Here is a 21,344-nt window from a genome sequence, read left to right as displayed (position 1 = left end):
GAGTGTATTTCTTTCTGATTGTTATGGTGGTGGTGCTATCAGTAGGTACTTTCCTGTAACTTGGCCTGCAGGATCACCAGATATTAACTCAGCTGATTATTGGTTGTGGGGCTATATGAAGAAAAGAGTGTTATTGAGGAAACCTACAGCAATTGATGAGTTGAAGGACTCCATCGCGCACACTGTGGCAGATATTCCAGAACACGAACTCAGAGATGCTGTATACATCATCTACGATGAAGGTTATGCAAAAAATCCCATTTTCTTTGTGTAATATGCAAGTGTTAGAATTTTTAAGATAATAAGAAAATTAAGAAAATATGATCAATTAAGGCTACTTTTTAAAAACCTTATATAGTAAAACCTTGCTAAAATGTACCCTCTATAAAAAGGAAACCTGGACAAAGGAAAAATAAATTTGGGAACTGAATGATTTCCTATGTAAAATAATGCTTTAAAACTGAAAACTGCCTAATGCGAAAACAGAATCATTTTTGGGCACCATTTAGGTATTTAAAAAAAAACCGACTAAAATTGATAATTTTAAGGGTAATTGTTGCTAAATTCTTTCAAACCATTTTTAATTTTGCGATAATACTGTATGAAGCATGACATAATTTTTTTGTGTGACTGTACATGCAATGATGTGGAAGACTCGCTATTTGTCAGGCATTGGGAGTGAAGCTTTTCTAACCATGTCACTATTCTGTGTTTATTGTCAAGGACCCGGGGGGGGGGGGGGGGTTACTGACCACCTGTACCCCTACATCTTCCAACCCCCTTGCATTTTCTTTCATTTATTCTCAGTTTTGTGCTAACAAGGCAATACAGTAATAAAGTGTAGTGCGAGTTTAAAACTGTGAATAATTGTAGTGTAGTGTCAATTTAGTTTCACATTTTCGTTTATTTATTCTGAGTTGTGTGTTAATATGCCAATACAGAGTTAAATAACAGTGGAAATAAAACTATGCGATTTAATAAAAAGCCTAGATGACCACTTCTATCATGGAAGAGTGGCTTTATAATTTTAATGGAGCAATGAAACATCAAGGTTATAAGGTCATACTGTTTTTAGACAATGCTACCTGCCATCTAAGGACTGATTTGTCTAACGTGAAGTTACGTGGCAATGCACTTTAAAAGAAATGTGGGGGCCAAGAAACTAGGACGCAGAGAGATGGAGAGAGATGCTGCAATTACGTAAGTTAATAATTGAGGCACTCAGAAGCAAAGTAATATAAGTGACATTTTTTTTAAAAAACTGAGAAGTATATATTCTAAATCTTTAACGTCACTTCTGTTCAGGGAAAAAGTAATATAAGTGCAGCTGCAGTCAGTGCTGCTCCATGTTGGTCTTACACTTGTATTACAATGCATACAGAGTTTTGACTGAGAGGCAAACTAATACAAGTGCATTGTTTACATATTGTTGCGTTTCTTCTGTGTATGACTAATTCATTTGCCATAATGGAGAGAGGTAATAGATTACATGTTCGAAACATCTTCGTGGAAGGCCTGCACACATTGAGCTGGACCAACTATACCTTGATCTAATAAGGATAACTTTTGCTAAGTGGAGCAACTTGCAATAGCTAATGAAATTCATCCCACTCTTTCCTTGATGACCTGAAGCATTAGGATGGGCCTATAATAAGGACGTGAAAAAGTGCGTGGAAGAGGAAGTTGAAGGAATATTCGCGGTAGGAACACTATAGATGCACTTCATGACAGAAACATAGATGTTTCAGCAGAGAGAGATGTGATATCATTAGATGAGGCTAGTGACGTAATGAACAGCAACTAAGGCTGAATTTCATTTAAAATTTGAAATTTTCTTAGCCCTCTTCTTTCGGAGTACAAAAAACCACATCAACTTTTGCCCTAGAAATTGAATATGATATTCAACCAATCGGACACTACTTATTAAAAAAGGATCTAAAAATACATTTAAAATTGCAAGCCTCATCCAGATCTCAGATGTTCTTCAAACTGTCAGATAATATCCTATGTAATTTCTGCAAAATAAACAAAGAAGAAATACCAATCTATATCGCAGACACACTCATTGCTAAAACTCCAGTTGTAAATGAAATTCCTCCATGAAAATGGATAATTCCAGAACATAGCCTACAAATTCCACGAATCATTTCAAAAATGATCCTCCATACATTCTTAAGTTAGATGCCATGGAACTACTCTGCAGCACATGTAAGGATTACTTTAAAATTTATACAGATGAATCTCTAAACCCTGATGATGGAACATCAGGAGCAGGGTATTATATTCCAAAATATCAAGAAAATTACTTATTACCGTGTTCAGCCTCCTCCAGTCTTGACACTGAATTGCTAGCTATTGATGCTGCTCTTTAGTGTGTTACTCAAATTTCTGAAAGATCTATTTGAATACTTACCAACTCCAAGGGGGCTATATTTAATATAATCAAATATGTACCAAACCTATATGCACATGGAATTATTCCAATTCAGAAACAACTAAGTGAACTAAAAAAACTCCAAAGAAAATAAAATTTCAATTGATACCTAGTCATTGTGGTCTACCTGGATACGAAAAAGTCGATAATGTTGCAAAACAGGCAACATATTTGCAACCAAGACCTCTTCAAGTGATATCTCTATCCACTGCCTTTACTTCAGTAAAGTTTTATTTTATAAACTTATGGATCAACAATTGGCTCTCTTCTGACAAAGAAAAATTTTAGTCCGTTAAAAAGAAACCGAATGACCTGGAAATTTACAAAAACTTGCCCAGACATATTCAAACATTTTTAACAAGAGTCAGAACAGGTCACATTGTCACACAATTGTACCTACACCGATTTCACATTTCTGATACTCCTACTTGTATGTGGTGTAATAATCATGATGAAGATCTGGAACACATTCATATATACTGTCCATCCATAAACCACAAAAGAAGTAAAATAAAATCATCAGAATCAGTTGCAGAAGACACATTTCTGCAGTATATATTGACTACACCCTAACTCTGGCTACTAGCAACAGGCGTCTATAATGAACACTGATCAAAATACCTCTAATTTACTATGAAAAAAAGAACTGAAAATACTGCAGTGGACTATAGTTGATTTTATGTTGTCAAGCAAACAACTAGATACATTAAGAAGATTGATTGTTGATTGATTGATTGATTGATTGATTGATTGATTGATTGATTGATTGATTGATTGATTGATTGATTGATTCTTTCGGTTATACAGACATTTTTTGTTATAATATGGTAATAAGAAAGCCGAAGTGCTGTTGAGACAGAAATGTTTCAGTGTTGTAAGCAATGTCCTTATTCTTGTTTTAAATAATATAAAAATACTGAAAACCATTGCACTTATATTACTTTTCCACAAAAATATTTTCGTGGCAAAATAAAACAAGTGACTTTAGGACCCTATTTTACCTATACTGTTTTAGAATAGATAATTTATATTTAGAAGTTAAAAAATATAGGTACCAACATATACAACTGCAAATTTACAGCAACATAGTCCTATAACAGATTTTTTAATTTCCGTTTCAACTTCAAAGTCACTTATCTCAAAACTTACTAAATGTCACATGTATCACCTTGCATGTACTGTAGTAACTTTTACTTCAAATTATTTCTTCATTGTGTTCCAACAGGGAGCATATTGCAGTAGTCTATTATTAGTTTTGCCAAAACTCAACCCTCTGTAAAATGAAAACCTGCGAAAATGGAAAAAAGATTCTGGAACGTGTTTTGTTTTAGGGAAGTTTTACTGTGTAAGGAGAAAATAACATGATTCTGCAAATCGATAACGAGATTTTCAGGAAAATGCCTATTTTTAAGCATTACTGATACAGAATAAATTATTTTTGTCATACTGTCTTTATTGTTAGTGAGCTACTCTGGCTGTTTGTGCCCTTACCTAAAATTTTTCAAAAACAAAAAGAAGCAATACAATAAACTGAAAGCTAACACGGAACTAAAACACGTCACAGTAAAAACTAGGTACACAAATGCAGTATCCACAACGTGATTCTTAGTCTTTATTGTCTTCAGTGGCAGCTCGTGCCTTTCTTGCATGGGTGTTCACAAAAAAAAATATTGGTAATGAACACACTGATATATTCTCGTATAGCTGAGTCACACGTCAGAGATAAATGAGTTCTAATATGCATGTACCAAATCTATGCATATAAACCAAAATTAAAACCATTAAACAAGAGTAGAGTAAAATTAATTCATGGGACTCACCTTCACTGCTGTTGTTGAAGATCTAGATTTATTTATAGAGAACCTCCATGCACCTAGTTTTGAGAGATGCAAACTTATCAATAACTCTATTGCTGTTAACAAGTTTTTTTTTCCATGCCAACATAGCCAATGTAACTTAATTGGTCTTCTGTCATTGTGTTACGGAGGAACATTCTCTTTTAATTCAACACACTCACTATTTCACACACGTCCGTCTCCAAACTTCAAGTGTTACTGTTTCAACTTTCAATACGCACCAATGCAGCTTGTATTTTCTTTACTTTGCTGAACAAAAGACAACAGAATCAGCCCCCGTGCGTAACGGTATTTTGAAAAGAAAGAGTAAAGAGAGAAAACGAGGAAAGAGGGAGAAAGGAACAGGATGTCAGACCCAAGAGAGATGGAGCATCTCTCTTTCTCTGTCATTAGCACGTTAAGATCTGTGCGAGCCAGAGCTATTGTAACCATTGTAACAAACCAGAAAATATTCTCGCCTCAGGCTATTCCATCCTGCTAGAGAAAAATTGTGCGAGCTGCTGTCAACCTGTCCAATGGAGATTTAAAGACACACGAACGAGACACTCTCTCGAGACGAAAAATGTAGGAACGTCATTCCACATTGGAAGGTAATAGATGTAATAATATTAATACAGTAATACGTACGATTATTGTTCGTTTTTAAGGTGTTCACGTGCTCCTGTGCTCATATAGAGGAACCGCTGCTGATTCCCTTTATACAGAGATTTATCAGGTATTGGACGGATACTGTTTAAATTTAATATCTACGAATAAATCGGTTCAATCGGAAATTATTCACATAAAATATAATAATTTTCTCGAAATGAATTATGGATCTTTATATAAAATTACGACAAACTAGTTGAAATTTGCTCTAGCTTCTTTGTCCCCCCCATAAAGCAAAGTGATAAATGAAATGATACAGATGGTATCTCTCCAAAATCATTTGTCAGAGGGAAGTATTAACTTAATTTCAGGGTAAGTAAAACCTTTGACCAGCATTCCTGCCATCTCTAAGCACTGTAGTGTGGCAAGTGATTTTTTGCGTAACTAGTGAATTATTTACAAATTTAATCTCGGGTTAGGCTAAATTATCTTCCTGATTATAAACATGTCACTCAAATTGAGCAGAATTTAGGTGTACAAAATCGGTGCTGATGAAAAGAGAAATTCTCAAAGTTCGTTGGTTAATCTTGTGGCTGTAGTATGCACTATGCAAATCTAGTTTTTCAGGTAAAACTCCCTATACAGTAGACTTGAATAATTTGAAGAGAAAAATTGTTCCAGTGCCGGGTATCAATCCCGGGACCTCTGGTTGAATGCACCAGCACTGTACCGACTGAGCTACCCAGGAACTCCACCAAACACTGTCTCAATTTTTCCCTTTATATCCATAGTGTCGGGTGGAGTTCCTGGCATCTCAGTCGGCATAGTCAGAGGTCGTGGGATTGATACCTGGCCCCGGAACAATTTTTCTCTTGAAATTATTAGTCTGCTGTACAAGGAACTTTACCTGAAAAACTAGATTTGCATAATATATACGTTACTGCAGGTACATTAACAGAAAACCGCAATTCCAAGTCACACAGAGTTTGTGTGCACTTGATGTGGATCTCTGGCATCTCATCAACCCACTCGAGGTGTGTGGATATAAAGGGAAAAATTGAGACTGTGTTGGATGGAGTTCCTGTAGTATGCACTGTTCATCTGCAGACCGATATGAGATGTTGGCTGCTATTGAAGACAGGAGAATTGTTTGTGTCCTGATTTTCCACCTTCACACTTCTGGTCATTTGTGTGCAATGGAATTTCTGAAAGAAGTTCGCAGGGGATCCATCCAGTGAAAATTCATTTCTTAAGTGGTAATCCGATTTTAAGGAAAGGGCTGCATCTGTAATTGAGGAAACAGTGGAATGTGTCTGTGCAAGTTTCACACAACCCTCGAAAATCCACCATCAGAAACAGCACATGAGCTTGGTATTCTGCAGAAGATTGATGAATTCTACACGAATGATTCATCCGTACTGACTACAATTATTGCAGACACTGAAGCCAAATGACAATGTGTTCTAATATTCTTTCTGTGTGAGTATGCAATCTGATGGTTTGTGGGAGCTTTGGTGTTCAGTGACAAAGCCACCTCCAGGGTAAGGTTAACAAACGTAACTTCAGAATCTGGGGCAGTGGTTCCCAAACTTTTTGAAGTGCGATCCTCTTTCCTCTCCCCACTGTCATACTGGTACTTATCCCCATTTGAAAAATACAAATCCCTATAAAATCGAAAACAACGATAATTTTACTCAAAAACTATGAGATTACTACTCAAGAAGGACCAAAGTAGAGGTGTAATATATGATACAACAGTAACACGAATTATTATATAAGCATTATTACTAATACTTCAAACTATTGCAGTTGTAGTGCAGATACGGTTTTATTATATGAAAATGTTTATCACATGGAAATAACATGGCTATCATGGATTAACATATTGTCATTGTCATCATTAATTGCTGGCTTACGTATATTGAAATTTTTACTCTTCAGTGATTAATATTAAACTGTGGTTTACAAGATTTTGCAAGTAGATGCACATCGCTTAGACCAGTGATGTCAAAGCAAGCACATTTTTCTGATGACGTGTGCGGGCATCAAGCATTAGGTATGGAATGAGGAAGGGTTACATATATGAATAAGTAGCCTGTCGGATTTAAAAAACCGGTGATGCAGAAACTTCATACGGAACGTGAAATTTTATGTCGTTATTTTTATATGGCTTCTTTCTGTTTGATTTACATATACTGTCTGAAAAAAAGTACTAACACGAATTTCTTTATATTGCAGTTGTGTTTTAAACTTTAATAACATAATAAAGAGTTAAGAAGGAATATTCACATACATTCCATAGTGGTACAACTATACTGTACTCACAAGGGAAGGGTTTCGGCTCGAACAGGAATTTTTATTTAAAAATTTGTACAGATGCTTACCTCACAATGGTGATGAAGATCGTAAAAGCATTCATTTGTGTAACTCTCCGTTTGGTTGTTATTGGTCAATACACTTCTTTAAAAATGTACATGAGGATTCTCTATAAAACACATGAAACAGCATGGAGCAGAGCAATAAGCACAACACGCAGAAGCAACACCTGAACAATCTTCTGAACCACACTCCAGTGCTGAAAAATCAAATGACACTTGAATTAAATTTTTGAAGTCCGAGACTTGTTCACGATTCACGTAACCAGTTGGCTGCCAGGAATACTGAAGCATAGGGCGGTATACTGGAGCAGACAACTGGATGTGAATAACAGAGTGCATTTGCATTATAAACACTCGATTTCCCAAGTTAAGTTCTGGATTCTCAGCAAGAGTCCTTATGTAATCTGTTATCCTTCGAGCATATATTTTGTATTGTCTAAGGAAATAGATATTCAGAGGCTGGATATATTTAGTTTTTTTTCAGGTGAAATGATCATACATTCCACGTCCTAGCCTTGGAATGATTCATTTATTAAGGTTGCGTCCTTGTGTGCATTCAATGACTCTCACAACAGTATATACTTTTGATTAGCTGCAATATTTACAGACAGAACGTTTGAGAAAAATGTTCTTAAATGGGCTTTAGACATTTTACCACTCGCACTAGCTTCAAGGCTAGGCTAGGCTTACGGGTAAGGTGTCCCATCCGCTTAACTTGTGCAGTGCTCTCCTCACCCATCAACTTGTACAGTGCTCTAACAGACAAACCACACATTACACAAACGAATGCTTTTGGGAGCTTTACAGAGATATAAAGATGGGCTTGTATACAAATTTTGGATACGAAATTCCTGTTCGAGCAGAAACCCTTCCCTTGTCAGTGAATGAAACACATCATTCATAAAGAAAGTTATATCCCAACAAAAGAAAAGAGATTGAGTATGACATGATAAGCTGGAATTTATATTGATATCTTTTGCCTTTTTGTAATCAATAAACTAATCAAAACAATGCTATAGTACAAAGCAAAGATACCTAGGTATATATTTAACTGTAATATTACATAACAAAACTCTTATCACAATATGCTTTTAAGGTGATATTGGTGCGCAACTTCCTATCATCAGAATATTAAATTATTTTCTCGAAATCTTCTAAAGCTATAGACCTGACGATTTTACAACACATGGGCACATATCTTTTGTTTATGATGTAACAGTAGTTGCTTTGTTTTATTCATTTCCTTACAAACATTTTCCATACGAATATTTTCAAAATTTTCAATACACTATCTTCAGTAATACGTATTTACGATACTTATATTGGATTTACAAAAACATCGCTTCAGTACCTGTAAGGCTACTAAATAAACATTTCTGAAAATGTCACTTTTCTATAAAAAAAAGTTGAGAAAATGTTCCTTTTGAATAAAAAACAAACTTGTGAAAAATGGCATTAAAATTAAAACTTACATTCCTATAATGGACTTACACTTCTCAGACAAATCTAAAAATTAACATGGGTACAGTTTTAATAAGTTCTCTTCCTTTTATCTATTGATTCAGTGCTGGCCATCCCTATATATGTATAGCTTGACTAAGCGGTATAGCCATCCCTATGTATGTATAGCTTGACTAAGCGGTATATAATACCTCTTTCATCTGTCTCTTTCCTTTCCGCTGTAAAGTGCTCAGGCTCTCCTTAGCTCTAAAGCGCGCAGTTGCGCCTATGGGCATCAATTGACATGACTGACGAATTCATCTGTACCAAAAACTCGTATTTCGAAGATTTTGAGAGTTACGAGTATTTGCACCTTAAGCGACTATATGTATTAGTGACAAATACTCAATTTGTTTTTGCAGATATGCAATTAATTTTGCACAATTTTACTCAAGAAACTAAAAAAAAAAAAAAAAAAAAAAAACAACGACATTCATAGATGGATACTGAATCTGTTTTTAGTGAGTTGCGGTCAGCTGGCTGAACACAAAAAATATGTATGAAAAACTCTTTGAAATGCGATTATGTGCCTACTGATGGAATGTTTAAACTAGAGTATTTTTTCGCAGATCATAAACCACTTTTGGATTAAAAGATTGCAAGAATACCTCGAGCATGCAAAAGAAGACGCTCTTAAGTTTTTAATAATATTTGCAACGTCGTATTTATGCAAAATAAGTTTCTCGTCTATGATTGACATCAAAACAAAGGTGAGAAATTTGCTTGAACTTAAACTTGTATCATATATATATATATATATACACACACACACACACACACACATACATACACATACACATACACATACACACACACACACACACGCTGTAAGAAGAATTTTGTCAGGTGTTTCAAGTTCTCACGTTTGTATAGCTGAGAGAGCAATTTTTACGTCTATATCGAAAATAGTAAAGGTAAGAATTTTTTTTTTTGTGTTTTTTTTTTTGCATAGTAAAAATGGTAATACATCTGTTATGGTAACAATAATTGATATTAGAGGAGAAAAATTCGCTCTGACGCCATGGATCGAACCCGGGTCCTTGGTTCTATGTACCAAGCGCTCTAACCATTGAGCTACGCTGAAGTTCAATCCACAGCACCGGATCGATCCCTCTCCTTCAGTGATTTTTCCCTTTGTGGCCTGACTCCCATCTGTAGATGTATTCTGCAGGACCAAAAAAAATAATTTTTACGTAGATTCTTCGCTCAACAGTGCATATTACTGTGGAATCTCGCTGCCATGTCAGTCAATTGAGTGCGCTCCTTGTATAATGATCGTTGACTTTATATAAAAATGTCAACATACAGTAGGCCTACATGTCGAACTTGGAGTCAGGCCACAAAGGGAAAATCAATGAAGAAGAGGGATTCACTGTGCATTTTACGCAGCCATAAGATGCGATCAAGCAGGCAGTGTACCCAACGAGTTAGAAAGAGTTTTATCTCGTTGAGTGTACCCGACATAAGTGTACAGTGTGGCCAATGCACTGGTTTTCCCACTAGAGCTGGCGTTTTTCAGTGAATGAAATGAAATTTATAAAATTTATTAAATTAGTATTGCTAATATAGGGATTTAGCAGGTATTTTCATTATTCACAGGGATAAAGTAATATTTTACACTAATAATATAGCAATTTAGCGACATGTGCACTGTTTCATAGCAGGCTTTTAAGAATCTCGTTGGCAACGCTGTAACTAAACTTTCACAAATTTGTGAGACATTGTAGAAAATTGAAGGTCAGTGGAAGCCGGTATATAAATGCAGCTAATTCATGCTGTAAGAAGAGTTTTGTCAGGTGTTTCAAGTTCTCGCGTTTGTATAGCTGAGAGAGCAATTTTTACGTCTGTATCGAAAATGGTGAAGGTAGGAATTATTGTTTTTCTTGCGTAGTAAAAAATTACATTATGCATAGATTAGTGTCGAAGGTCAGAGGAAGTAATTGCGTTTATTGGAAAGACAGTAGCCTACATTGTGGTAGATTGTAACTTAAAACGTTTTCATCCATTTTTCTTGACATTTGTAAATACAGTTCCGTAAAAATTGATGATTAGTTCATAAAATCCAGCAATGTACTATATTACTTGTCTCTTGACATAAACTCACAAGACATGTTGGTGTAATACATTTTATAGTTTAATATTTACAGCCGTTTTGTGATGTAACTAGTAATTGTGTAAGGGTCAGTTTGATTCGATAGTTACTAGCCAACCAAATGGACAAGTCATTTTAGTCATTTGGAGAATGATGATGGTGATAATCCATTTACCTACAAATCCATGACTTTGCTATAGGCCAGTAATCAAAGGTTTTATCAGTTACTCTAGTTTTAATTAAGATTTTTAAACATGATTATGGGCAGAAGTTGGTTATTATGTACAATAAGCTGTAGCCTATGTCAAATATACGTATAGCCTATTTAGAGTAGCCTACGTAAATTTATTGCAGTCACCATGACAGAGCTCCTCCCTACTTACCTACCTTGTGACCGTAAGTACTATCTATTTATTTGGCTATGCTTTCCATCGTATCTTTAAATATACCAACTGCTTTAATTCATGGCGTTTAATATGACGTCCAACTCATATCCAATGGTAACTTACAGGATCACCGAAGACAAAAGGAACATAGAATGCGGATTTACTCGAAATCAGCTTCTGTAATTGTCTAGTTTACGTACACTGCTTATAATTCAGATTTCTTTATAAGTTTTAGATACTTAATATATTAGGGGTTCCTTTCTACCTTGTGGCGGTGCGCGGAAACCTGTAGTTTCCTGTGGACTGACGGTTAAAGTTTCTTATTCGTTTCTCACTGACGATAATGATTGCTGTTCAGGTCCATAACCATATCGCAATGTCGATTAGGCTTCCAGCGTTCTTTTGGATCTTAGTCGAAGCGAAATGTTCCCTGGACCTTCAGGCATTTGATAAACGGAACACCCATCGGTCTAGGAATAGCGAGTGGAATTTGTGTGCGTATGTGCGCGTTCTAAACCGATTGTTACAAGACATCCACGACGTGCCAAAACTACCCCTTTGCCCCCCCCCCCCCACTGTCTCTCAACACAGCTCCACGACACGCTTTGCTGTGCAACGTTCATATTCTTTACATACGACTCACTAATCATGTCCTTTCTATGAGTAATCGACAAACTGACGACCGCTAATAATTTTATAACGACCAGTAGCGCTTAATTTATATGTGGGATAAACTGCTTCCTTGGTTGTTATAGGCATTTCTAACATTTTTTCAGAAACTATGCGTTCGAGAGGGACAACTTTTTTTTTTTTTTCAAAATGGACTACACCAAGAAATATTAAAAGTCAGAAATTCCCAACTTCCCTCGAAAATAATTAGAAGAGGGAAACGTGTTTAAATTTTGGTCGGTCATTTTACGTTCGTCGTTTAATGCGCGTCGAGCAACCCCACGAAGAATCCTCGTATTCATCTCGCCAAAAACTATATCGTTATCATTAGGTAATTCCATTGACGTTAAATATTTGCTCAGTTGTTAGAGCGTCGTTAAATAACCAATTAAAAAGAGCAGAATAAAAATGTACATAAAGCATATTGTTTCAGTGTGCTTCCGCACAAACAAAATAGCAAAGTATCAGAAATATTCTCAGGGGATTCATCAGATAAACTCCTCTTCATTTACAATTCTTTGAACCTACGCATACCGGTATGTATCACAAAAGAATGAAATTAAAAAGTACCAAGTGATATATAGTAGAGAGCGATTAGTGTGATTTACATAGCGTTCATTTTCTTATCTTCTTACATATGACGCGATCAAATAGTGCGTCATGCACATTCTCCCTTTATTCTTTTTCCTAACTGCACTCCATCCTCAGCGTGACCATGGGTTTGTGTGTTCTGATGAATGGATCTTGTATTGTGCAGACTGGTGACAGTGTCCCGAGCGTGGAATTGTATGAGAACAATCCCACAACCAAGGTCAATCTTGCCGAGCTCACAAAGGGAAAGAAAGCTGTGATTTTTGCCGTTCCTGGAGCCTTCACACCTGGCTGCTCCAAGGTAAGCACGTTCAATTCCTGATGTTTTTTTTTTATGCAGGAAGTAGAATTCCAACATTATTGGAAATAAATGACGATCTACTTGGTGAAATGTTTTATAATAGGTACATTAAAATATGAGTCTGAAATAGGGGTCTACATGAAATGTTATCAATGTCATCAATTTTTCTCTACATTCTTTTCGAAGAAAAGTTTCAACTCAGCCAATGCCTGAAATATATATTTTTTTTCTGCAATTTTTGTGTATTTTACAAATTATATTTAATGCATTATATCATTGAAGCACATGTATGGTGTCGAAACATTCTTGTTGCAATTGGTTGAGCTAGAAACAGGTGTCTTAAAGGCAAATGAGCATACATTTTGATGAAGAATTATATACTATGCTTACCGGTATATGAAAGGAAGCAATGTCATTGTTGTAATTTACTATTATTATTATTATTATTATTATTATTATTATTATTATTATTACTACTACTAATATTATTTTGGAAATTGATTCATTGTAGCTACATTAATTTTATACTTGACATTACATACACAGCATCCTATAAAATTTGAAACAGAAAGGATTTCCTTATAACATGATATCCTTGCAACACAATCACAAAATTAGTTCATTTTGGTGTGGTATTTAGAGAAACAGTTAACATGTAGAGATGCATTACATTTCTTACAAATTGTGGACACCTTATTGTGTCAAACTCTGCATCGAGTCTGTTTTCCTTGGCATGATTATGTGATCCATTCTGTCAAACTTTGAATCCACATTTTTCAGGCTCGGCCTCTTTTGCTAGCACATTCTCTTGTCTTGTATTCGAGAAGAGACAAAGCAACCCTTTGACGAAAAGTTAAATGATCAAGTTTGCCTCCAATATATTTGTGAATCTGTCATGAAATTTATTCCACAACATCAATCATATGTGCAATTGGTGGATAGTACCATTTTTCCCTCCAATTGATATGCGGTAAAGACTAATATTCTGGTCACTGCGATCAACACTGCCTTTGTTGTATGTAGGCCTATAAATGGTATGGTACTGTGTAACTAAAATACGTTTCTTCTCCTTGCGAGAGAATCTTGTTACATGATGCAGATATTCTATTGCAACCGCATTGAAACCAAGAGCAACAATATTATTATCGTTCCATTCTGTAACAGTGGTTTTGTTTTCTTTCGTGACTTTCGTGACAGGGTTTCTTTTTCATGAGAGGTCACTGGGAAGTTCGGATTTCCCTTACTGTTGCAGTTCTTCAGGCAGAAGTACAATAGTAAAGAGATTGAAAAAGAGACGCAATTTTAAAATGTTTGAGGATATTGCTATTGTCCTTTTAAAAGAACACACAAGTTTTCGTCATTGTAATGTCGCAAGGAATAGATATCTCAAACGTATTATTGTGTGGCGTAATATTTACGTTTATTTTGAGTCACTTGATGTATAACAACTTATAAAATAATTTCGAACTGTAACAATATTTGCCTTTCATATTTGATTTGCGTTTCGGATGCTGTAGCTAAAATAGCCACTCTCACGTTCACACATTCATATTTCAGACTCAACAATGAGCAGAACTCACATTACCTCACACCTAGCAAGCCTCTAATTAAAACCAGTAATAGTGACTTACTTACTTACAAATGGCTTTTAAGGAACCCGAAGGTTCATTGCCGCCCTCACATAAGCCCGCCAGCGGTCCCTATCCTGTGCAAGATTAATCCAGTCTCTATCATCATACCCCACCTCCCTCAAATCCATTTTAATATTATCCTCCCATCTACGTCTCGGTCTCCCTAAAGGTCTTTTTCCTTCCGGTCTCCCAACTAACACTCTATATGCATTTCTGGATTCGCCCATACGTGCTACATGCCCTGCCCATCTCAAACGTCTGGATTTAATGTTCCTAATTATGTCAGGTGAAGAATACAATGCGTGCAGTTCTGTGTTGTGTAACTTTCTCCATTCTCCTGTAACTTCATCCCGCTTAGCCCCAAATATTTTCCTAAGCACCTTATTCTCAAACACCCTTAACCTATGTTCCTCTCTCAGAGTGAGAGTCCAAGTTTCACAACCATACAGAACACCCGGTAATATAACTGTTTTATAAATTCTAACTTTCAGATTTTTGGACAGCAGACTGGATGATAAGAGCTTCTCAACCGAATAATAACACGCATTTCCCATATTTATTCTGCGTTTTAATTTCCTCCCGAGTGTCATTTATATTTGTAATAGTGACACCTGTGAAAAAGCAAAAGTAGAGAGTGAAATTTAAAACATTGACCACTGTCTTTTTAAAAGGACAATAGGCAAATCTGGGTTATTAATTACTTTCATTTACCATTATCCTCTTCAGCAGTATTGATATAATTTTCAACTTAATACCTGTTGCTGCCCTATGTATCCTTTTCTTATTTAAATTTATTTTTGTTTATTGTTACATTTGTACAGGGTTCGCCAGGGAAACAGGCGATTTTAAAGTTGGGCTACAGAAATATTGTAGACGATAGAAGGTGCTGTTATCTGTTGTTATATTGCCGAAACTATGCCATTTACACAGCATTACATGATCAGTCGCCATGAAACAATGGAACGTTGCACAGCGTGCATATGCAATCAAAGCGTTTTACAAAAACAGTGACAGTTACGAGGCTGCTGACAGTTCTTCTTCAACCCGGTTATCTTTCTCTTCATAGCAGATCCTGTGGCCTCGAAATTTGTAATCCATAATTTGCTCGCATGTGTGCTAGGCACAGGATCATGATGTACGATATTGAAATGTGTACGAAAATCTCGGCTAGAAGCCTCGTAACTCTCGTTCTTTTTAAAACTTTGATTGGATATGCACGCTATGCACCATTCCATTATTCCATGGCGAGTGATCATGTAACACTGCGTAAATGTATAGTTTCGGCAATATAACAACAGATAACAGCACCTTCTATCGCCTACAGTATTTCCGTAACGCATACTTTAAAATTGCCCGTTTCCCTGGCAAACCCTGTATAATATTTAACCATTTATATTAATCTTTATTTATTCATTTATTTATCCAGTTGTGAGGGTTGGACAATTCCCAGGTGCCAGGTCGCCTTAGCAACGAAATATTTGAATCTGGTGCCCAAAATGTTCCATTTATAACTGCTGAAATTTCATTCTGATGTTAATGCAATATAATACTGTATTTATTTAAATCTTTTCAACGTTACCATCATTAATAACGAAATAATAAATTAGAAAATAATTTTACAGATGTCTGTAATAAAAACTTCTTCACTCACTTAAGGCAAAAGTGGACTGTGTGTGTGTGTGTGTGTGTGCGCGTGCGCGCGTGCGTGTGCGTGTGCGCGTGCGCGTGTGCGTGTGCGCGTGCGCGTGTTTTTTTTCTTTCTTTTTTTCGTGGCTGTATCAGGGAGACTCAGTCAGAGGTAAACAAGGAGTATAAAGTTACAATATGAATGTAGATGTACTGTAAACAGATGAAACGTCAATCCTTTGAAACGAAATTAGAAAATATTACACAGTTGCTCTGACAAGGGGTAAGAATGATAATAGTGAACAATTGTAAACACAGGCTAAAATACGAGCTGCTCTTAGCGTAATTATAATGGTCCGTACAAAGTTACCCCAATTGACTGTACTTTAAATAGCTTGGAAGATTTATACAAAACAGATATTGTGTAGGTTATTTGTTTTAAGTATAATAGTGTGTTTTGTTTTGTTCTTTTCCAGACACATCTTCCAGGATATGTAAGCAAGGCAGATGAATTGAAGCAAAAAGGTGTTAGTGAAATTATATGCATCTCTGTCAATGATCCATTTGTTATGGAAGCATGGGGCAAGGAGCATAAAGTTGAAGGGAAGGTATGCTAATAGTTTCATATTATGTGTATTGTGCTTGTCTGTGTTGAATGAGAGATAATAGAGAAAGTGGTTTTGGATGTGGTATTTATCTGTACATCTGTTTACAGAGATTAAGTTTTCTCATAAACTATTGGGCAGTTTTTTTTTTTTTTTTTTTCACTGTCAAATCAATTTAAGTTATCTGGTAATGATACATATAAAATATAGTTATTTATAGTGAAATTAATATATCCTTATTTGAAATTAAAAATATAAAATTGTGATTTACTTGGAATAGGTTCTTTGCTTAAGATGAAGAAAGAAACGACCATCTGTATTTCGGAGAAATCAATTATTATATTCAGAATTGTATATTTTTCGTTTCGAATTTTGTCAAAATTTGAAAAGCCCCCACATCAAAGCAGATAGTAAGTACCCTTAGTAGCCACCAGCATAGCTCGGTCGATTGAGACGCTTGCCTTCTGATCCGATATTGCGCTCAGGCACGGGTTCAATTCCCACTTGGGTTTTTTCTGAGGTTTTCCCCAACCGTAAGGCAAATGTCAGATTATCTATGGCGAATCCTCTGTCTCATCTTGCCAAATACCATCTCATTCCACTGTCACCAGTCCCATCAATGCTAAATAACCTAGTAGTTGATACAGCGTCATTAAATAACCAACTAAAAAAAAAAGAGGTACCCTTAGTGAGGATCAACTCATTGTTATAGGATTAGCATCCTTTGTCATAAATACATTGTTACGCGTGAAAAGTAAGGTCTATAATATATTCCAACATGCATATGACTTTTAAATACCGATTTTCATAACTATAATAATAATAATAGTAGTAGAAATATTATTACACTGTACTTCTAGAGCTATTTTATGTAGTATGTGAAACCATAACCAAAAAAATTATGGCTTATTACATTACATCACAAGACATATTAAGCATTACTTATGTTGATATGCTCTCTAATATGCAGTTTTGTAACAAAGCAATATTTTAACTTTGGTGACTCAAATGGTAGAAATATGTAGGGCGTTAATTAAACTTGATGGAGAAGAATGGAGCATGCGAAATGGACAGACAAAATAAGAAACGAAGCTGTGCTGGAAAGAGTGGATGAAGAAAGAATTATGCTGAAACTATTCAGAAAGAGAAAAAGGAATTGGTTATGTCACTGGCTGAGAAGAAACTGCCTACTGAAGGAGCACTGGAAGGAATAGTGAATGAAAGAAGAGTTCGGGGCAGAAGAAGATATCAGATGATAGACGACATTAAGATACTTATGTGGATCATATGCAGAGACGAAGAGGAAGGCAGAAACTAGGAAAGATTTAAGAATGCTGGGTTTGCAGTGAAAGACCTGCCCTTGGGCAGAACACTTATGTATACATATGTAATTAAACTTGGTTTGAAATACAGTAATGTTATAAACATTGTATCATAACTGTTCATGAACTGTAACAAAATATTGTTGCTTGTCCATATCTGCCAGATTTCCATGGAACCATATGAAATGAAGTTGTCTGATGTTTGTGCATGTAGTGCATTTATGATGACACAAAAAATATGCTAAATAACTCCTATTCATTTTGAAATACATATTACTGGACTTAATGTATTTGGAACAATGTGTATTATGGGGACAATGAATTTGAGGTGCAACATGCCCATCAGTCTTATTACTTGCAGTACTGTACTTTATTTTCTCGCAAGTGAGTGTTCTTGATGGAAATTCTGAAGGCCTATCTTCAAATTCTACACTATCATTTATATGTTAACACATACATTTTTTGTTTTAGTATACAAATCGAATAATTATTTTCCTCGTTCCATTTCTCTTTTATTTTTTGCGGTTTATAATTCCAGATCCCAGTGGTCAACCTCTCTTGAGGCCGGATGTTTTTAAATAAATCTTAGTAGTAAGTCTGATGTACACAATCAAGATTTCCAGATCATCCTGAAAGTGTGTGAAGCTATTATAAATGAATTAGGAGGATATATGAAGCTATCTCATAGAACTCGTGTAATTTTTCAAGCATTTTGACAGGTCCAGATTTACAGCAGTTGTTGCAGTGTGTTTTCCATTGAAGTAGAGAAATAAACAGCTCTATTTGTAGTGAAACAGTTACGATACTTTTGTGAAACATTGTTCTCAAGTGTATATTGAGCTGAATAGGAATCCATGTCTACCAAAACTATAGGATTAACTGTCTGTCTTGCGTAACATGGCATCTAGATTACCTCTAGTAGGTTCGGTAATGATGATGTAGCTCTGAAATAATCTAACACTCTTGCTCGTTTAATTTGGATTTATTAGTATTTGACAAGTTACAGGAAATATTACTGTATATTGATAGAATTTGCAAATTCTGCATACACGCATGCTCTAACTTTAATGAAGATAGTATATTACTTAAGAAAATTTAGACACATTTTCTAAAAGCTCCAGGGTATGTTGCAGACCATGTCAAATGCAGCAAGTGTCCTTGCCAGTGGACGAGAATTTATACATGACCCTTGAAGAAATAGTCGAAGGTGTATGAAGTCTGGAGTATGGTCAATGTATTGATCCTCTCACAATGTTCATCAGTCAGTAAAAGCATCATCCTAGCACTATTGCACTGCGATACTAGTGTGTCGGTATTCTCATTATTCCGTTTCCACTTTTGCAGTATATCTTTCAGCAGGCTGCAGAGTTTCTTGTAGACACACACTGTCAATGTGCCTATTCTGTCGAGTTGGTGGGAAATAATGACTACTAAGAATACCGCACATAGGTTCATGGCAGATTGCTCTTGGTGGTGATTAATTATTACAGTAATGCTGGCGATAAGATGCGAGACTGGAACAGGCTCAGCTTATAACGTGAATTGATGATGATGATGATGCTCAAATACTATGCTTTGGCAATTGAAACATAATCCTTGATAAACTGCCTTGTGCCTATAAGAAACAGAGCTTAGAAAATGGGACTGATAAAAAGAATAACACAATTGAATTCGTGCTGCAAAGTCCATTAGATCGAACCCTTTAGGCCCGCTCCCACTTAGCGGAATCGAATTGAACAGAATTTCTCTTCACAGTGTAATTAAATGGAAGATAGCATAAAGCGGCGCATCAAATTGAATCAAAGCGAATTGAACAGAACGGAATTCATGAGCTAAAATATTTATTCCACTGCTGGAATAGAATTTCTTGTTTTGGGTATGATCGTAATTTCTTGTGAAGCCTTCGTGAAAAAAACAAATCAACCACATCCATTCTTGGCGGCTTAATTTGTTTACTATTGAAAGTTATTGCTGAAATAGTACGTATACAAAAGTCACAATGTAATATGAACGAAGAAAAATTAATAAATCTTGTGTAGAATTATTATCTTTTGTATGACAAAACACAAAAGTACTGTTCGGTTCGATTCCACTAGATGTGAGTGGTAGCAGACTTTTCGTTTTGATTTGGTTCGGTTCGATTCCGCTAAGTGGGAGCGGGCCTTTATAATTCGCAAATATATGTGCTGCCAAACATTGAAAGTATTCTAGCAGCATTTATTTTTATTGTGGGATACTTTTCATGTAAGTATTTTGAGTGAAATTCAGGTAAGGGTGTAAATGCCTCTTGAAGGACTGCATGATACTGGAAATCAATAACTTGAAGTTACATTTCTTCTTTAACACTTTCAACATCAACTGTGAAGGGAGCAGATAACAAAGAAAATGAAGATGTCAAATGTTAGAAATCCTTAAATCTCTCATGAAATTCATTTTGGAGACAGATATCAATGTTACATAATAGCTGATAGGGACATATTCTCATAATTTTCAGTGGTGCTCTTCAATGATGGGAAGTGAACAAAGTTATCATTGGATATCTGATTTTCCCACAGCCTAAGTTTGCTTTGAAGGGCTCGAATATGGTCATAGAGCTGTGTGACAATTTGGTTCTTTCCTTGAAGTAGCAAATTTAATTAGGGTAATTCTGTGTAGACGGCAAACCTTTGCTCCTGTTATGTAATCATAATATGTTCTATTTCAGATACGAATGCTGGCTGATCCAAATGCTGCCTTTACCAAAGCTCTGGACTTGACAACTGATTTGCCTCCATTAGGTGGAATTCGATCCAAGAGATATTCAATGGTTGTTGAAGATGGAGTTGTTAAATCTGTCAATGTGGAGCCAGATGGCACAGGACTGACATGTTCTTTGGCTGATAAGATCAAATTAGACATTTAAGTAAATGAACATTATTAATTAAATTGTCTTTGTATGTTACAGTCCAGGAACAGTTACCAGAATAGCTAGGTCTTCACATAACAAAGAACTTTTCAAAGAAATATGATACTGGCGATAGTAATGCTTTGAATCTCTAATTGTATCTACAATTGAAACATGTACCTAGTATCATTTTACAGAAAATCAAACATTGTTAAATAATATTGCGTAATGTAAGCACAGCAGCTGCATTGATTTATAGGCCATTAACTCAATATTCGTATTGTATAATTGTGTATCATAATTGTAAACAGAATGAAAATGTCATTTAAGATTGAACAAATAGCAGGATTTGACTGCTGGTGTACAATATATATTTCTGGTTTTCATTTTAACATAGGAACTTCCTTGGTGGTTGTGACATCAGAGATCGAATGGAAAGACTGTTTTGTAATCTCATGCAATAAAATGTTATAAAGAAAGA

General features: G+C 35.6%; 1 protein-coding gene across 1 annotated transcript; it reads left to right on the top strand.

Moving 5' to 3' along the window:
• Window positions 1-10,456: 10,456 nt before the first annotated feature.
• On the top strand, window positions 10,457-21,344 carry Prx5 (Peroxiredoxin 5). Its single transcript, XM_069819091.1, has 4 exons — window positions 10,457-10,620; window positions 12,661-12,795; window positions 16,529-16,660; window positions 20,684-21,344. The coding sequence occupies exons 1-4, from the start codon at window positions 10,516-10,518 to the stop codon at window positions 20,879-20,881; spliced, it is 570 nt and encodes a 189-aa protein (XP_069675192.1). The 5' UTR covers window positions 10,457-10,515; the 3' UTR covers window positions 20,882-21,344.

This window comes from Periplaneta americana, chromosome 2, assembly GCF_040183065.1.
Source record: "Periplaneta americana isolate PAMFEO1 chromosome 2, P.americana_PAMFEO1_priV1, whole genome shotgun sequence".
Classification (NCBI taxonomy): domain Eukaryota; kingdom Metazoa; phylum Arthropoda; class Insecta; order Blattodea; family Blattidae; genus Periplaneta; species Periplaneta americana.
The sequence above is the reverse complement of the archived record's forward strand: the minus strand, read 5'-3'. Positions and strand labels throughout refer to the sequence as shown.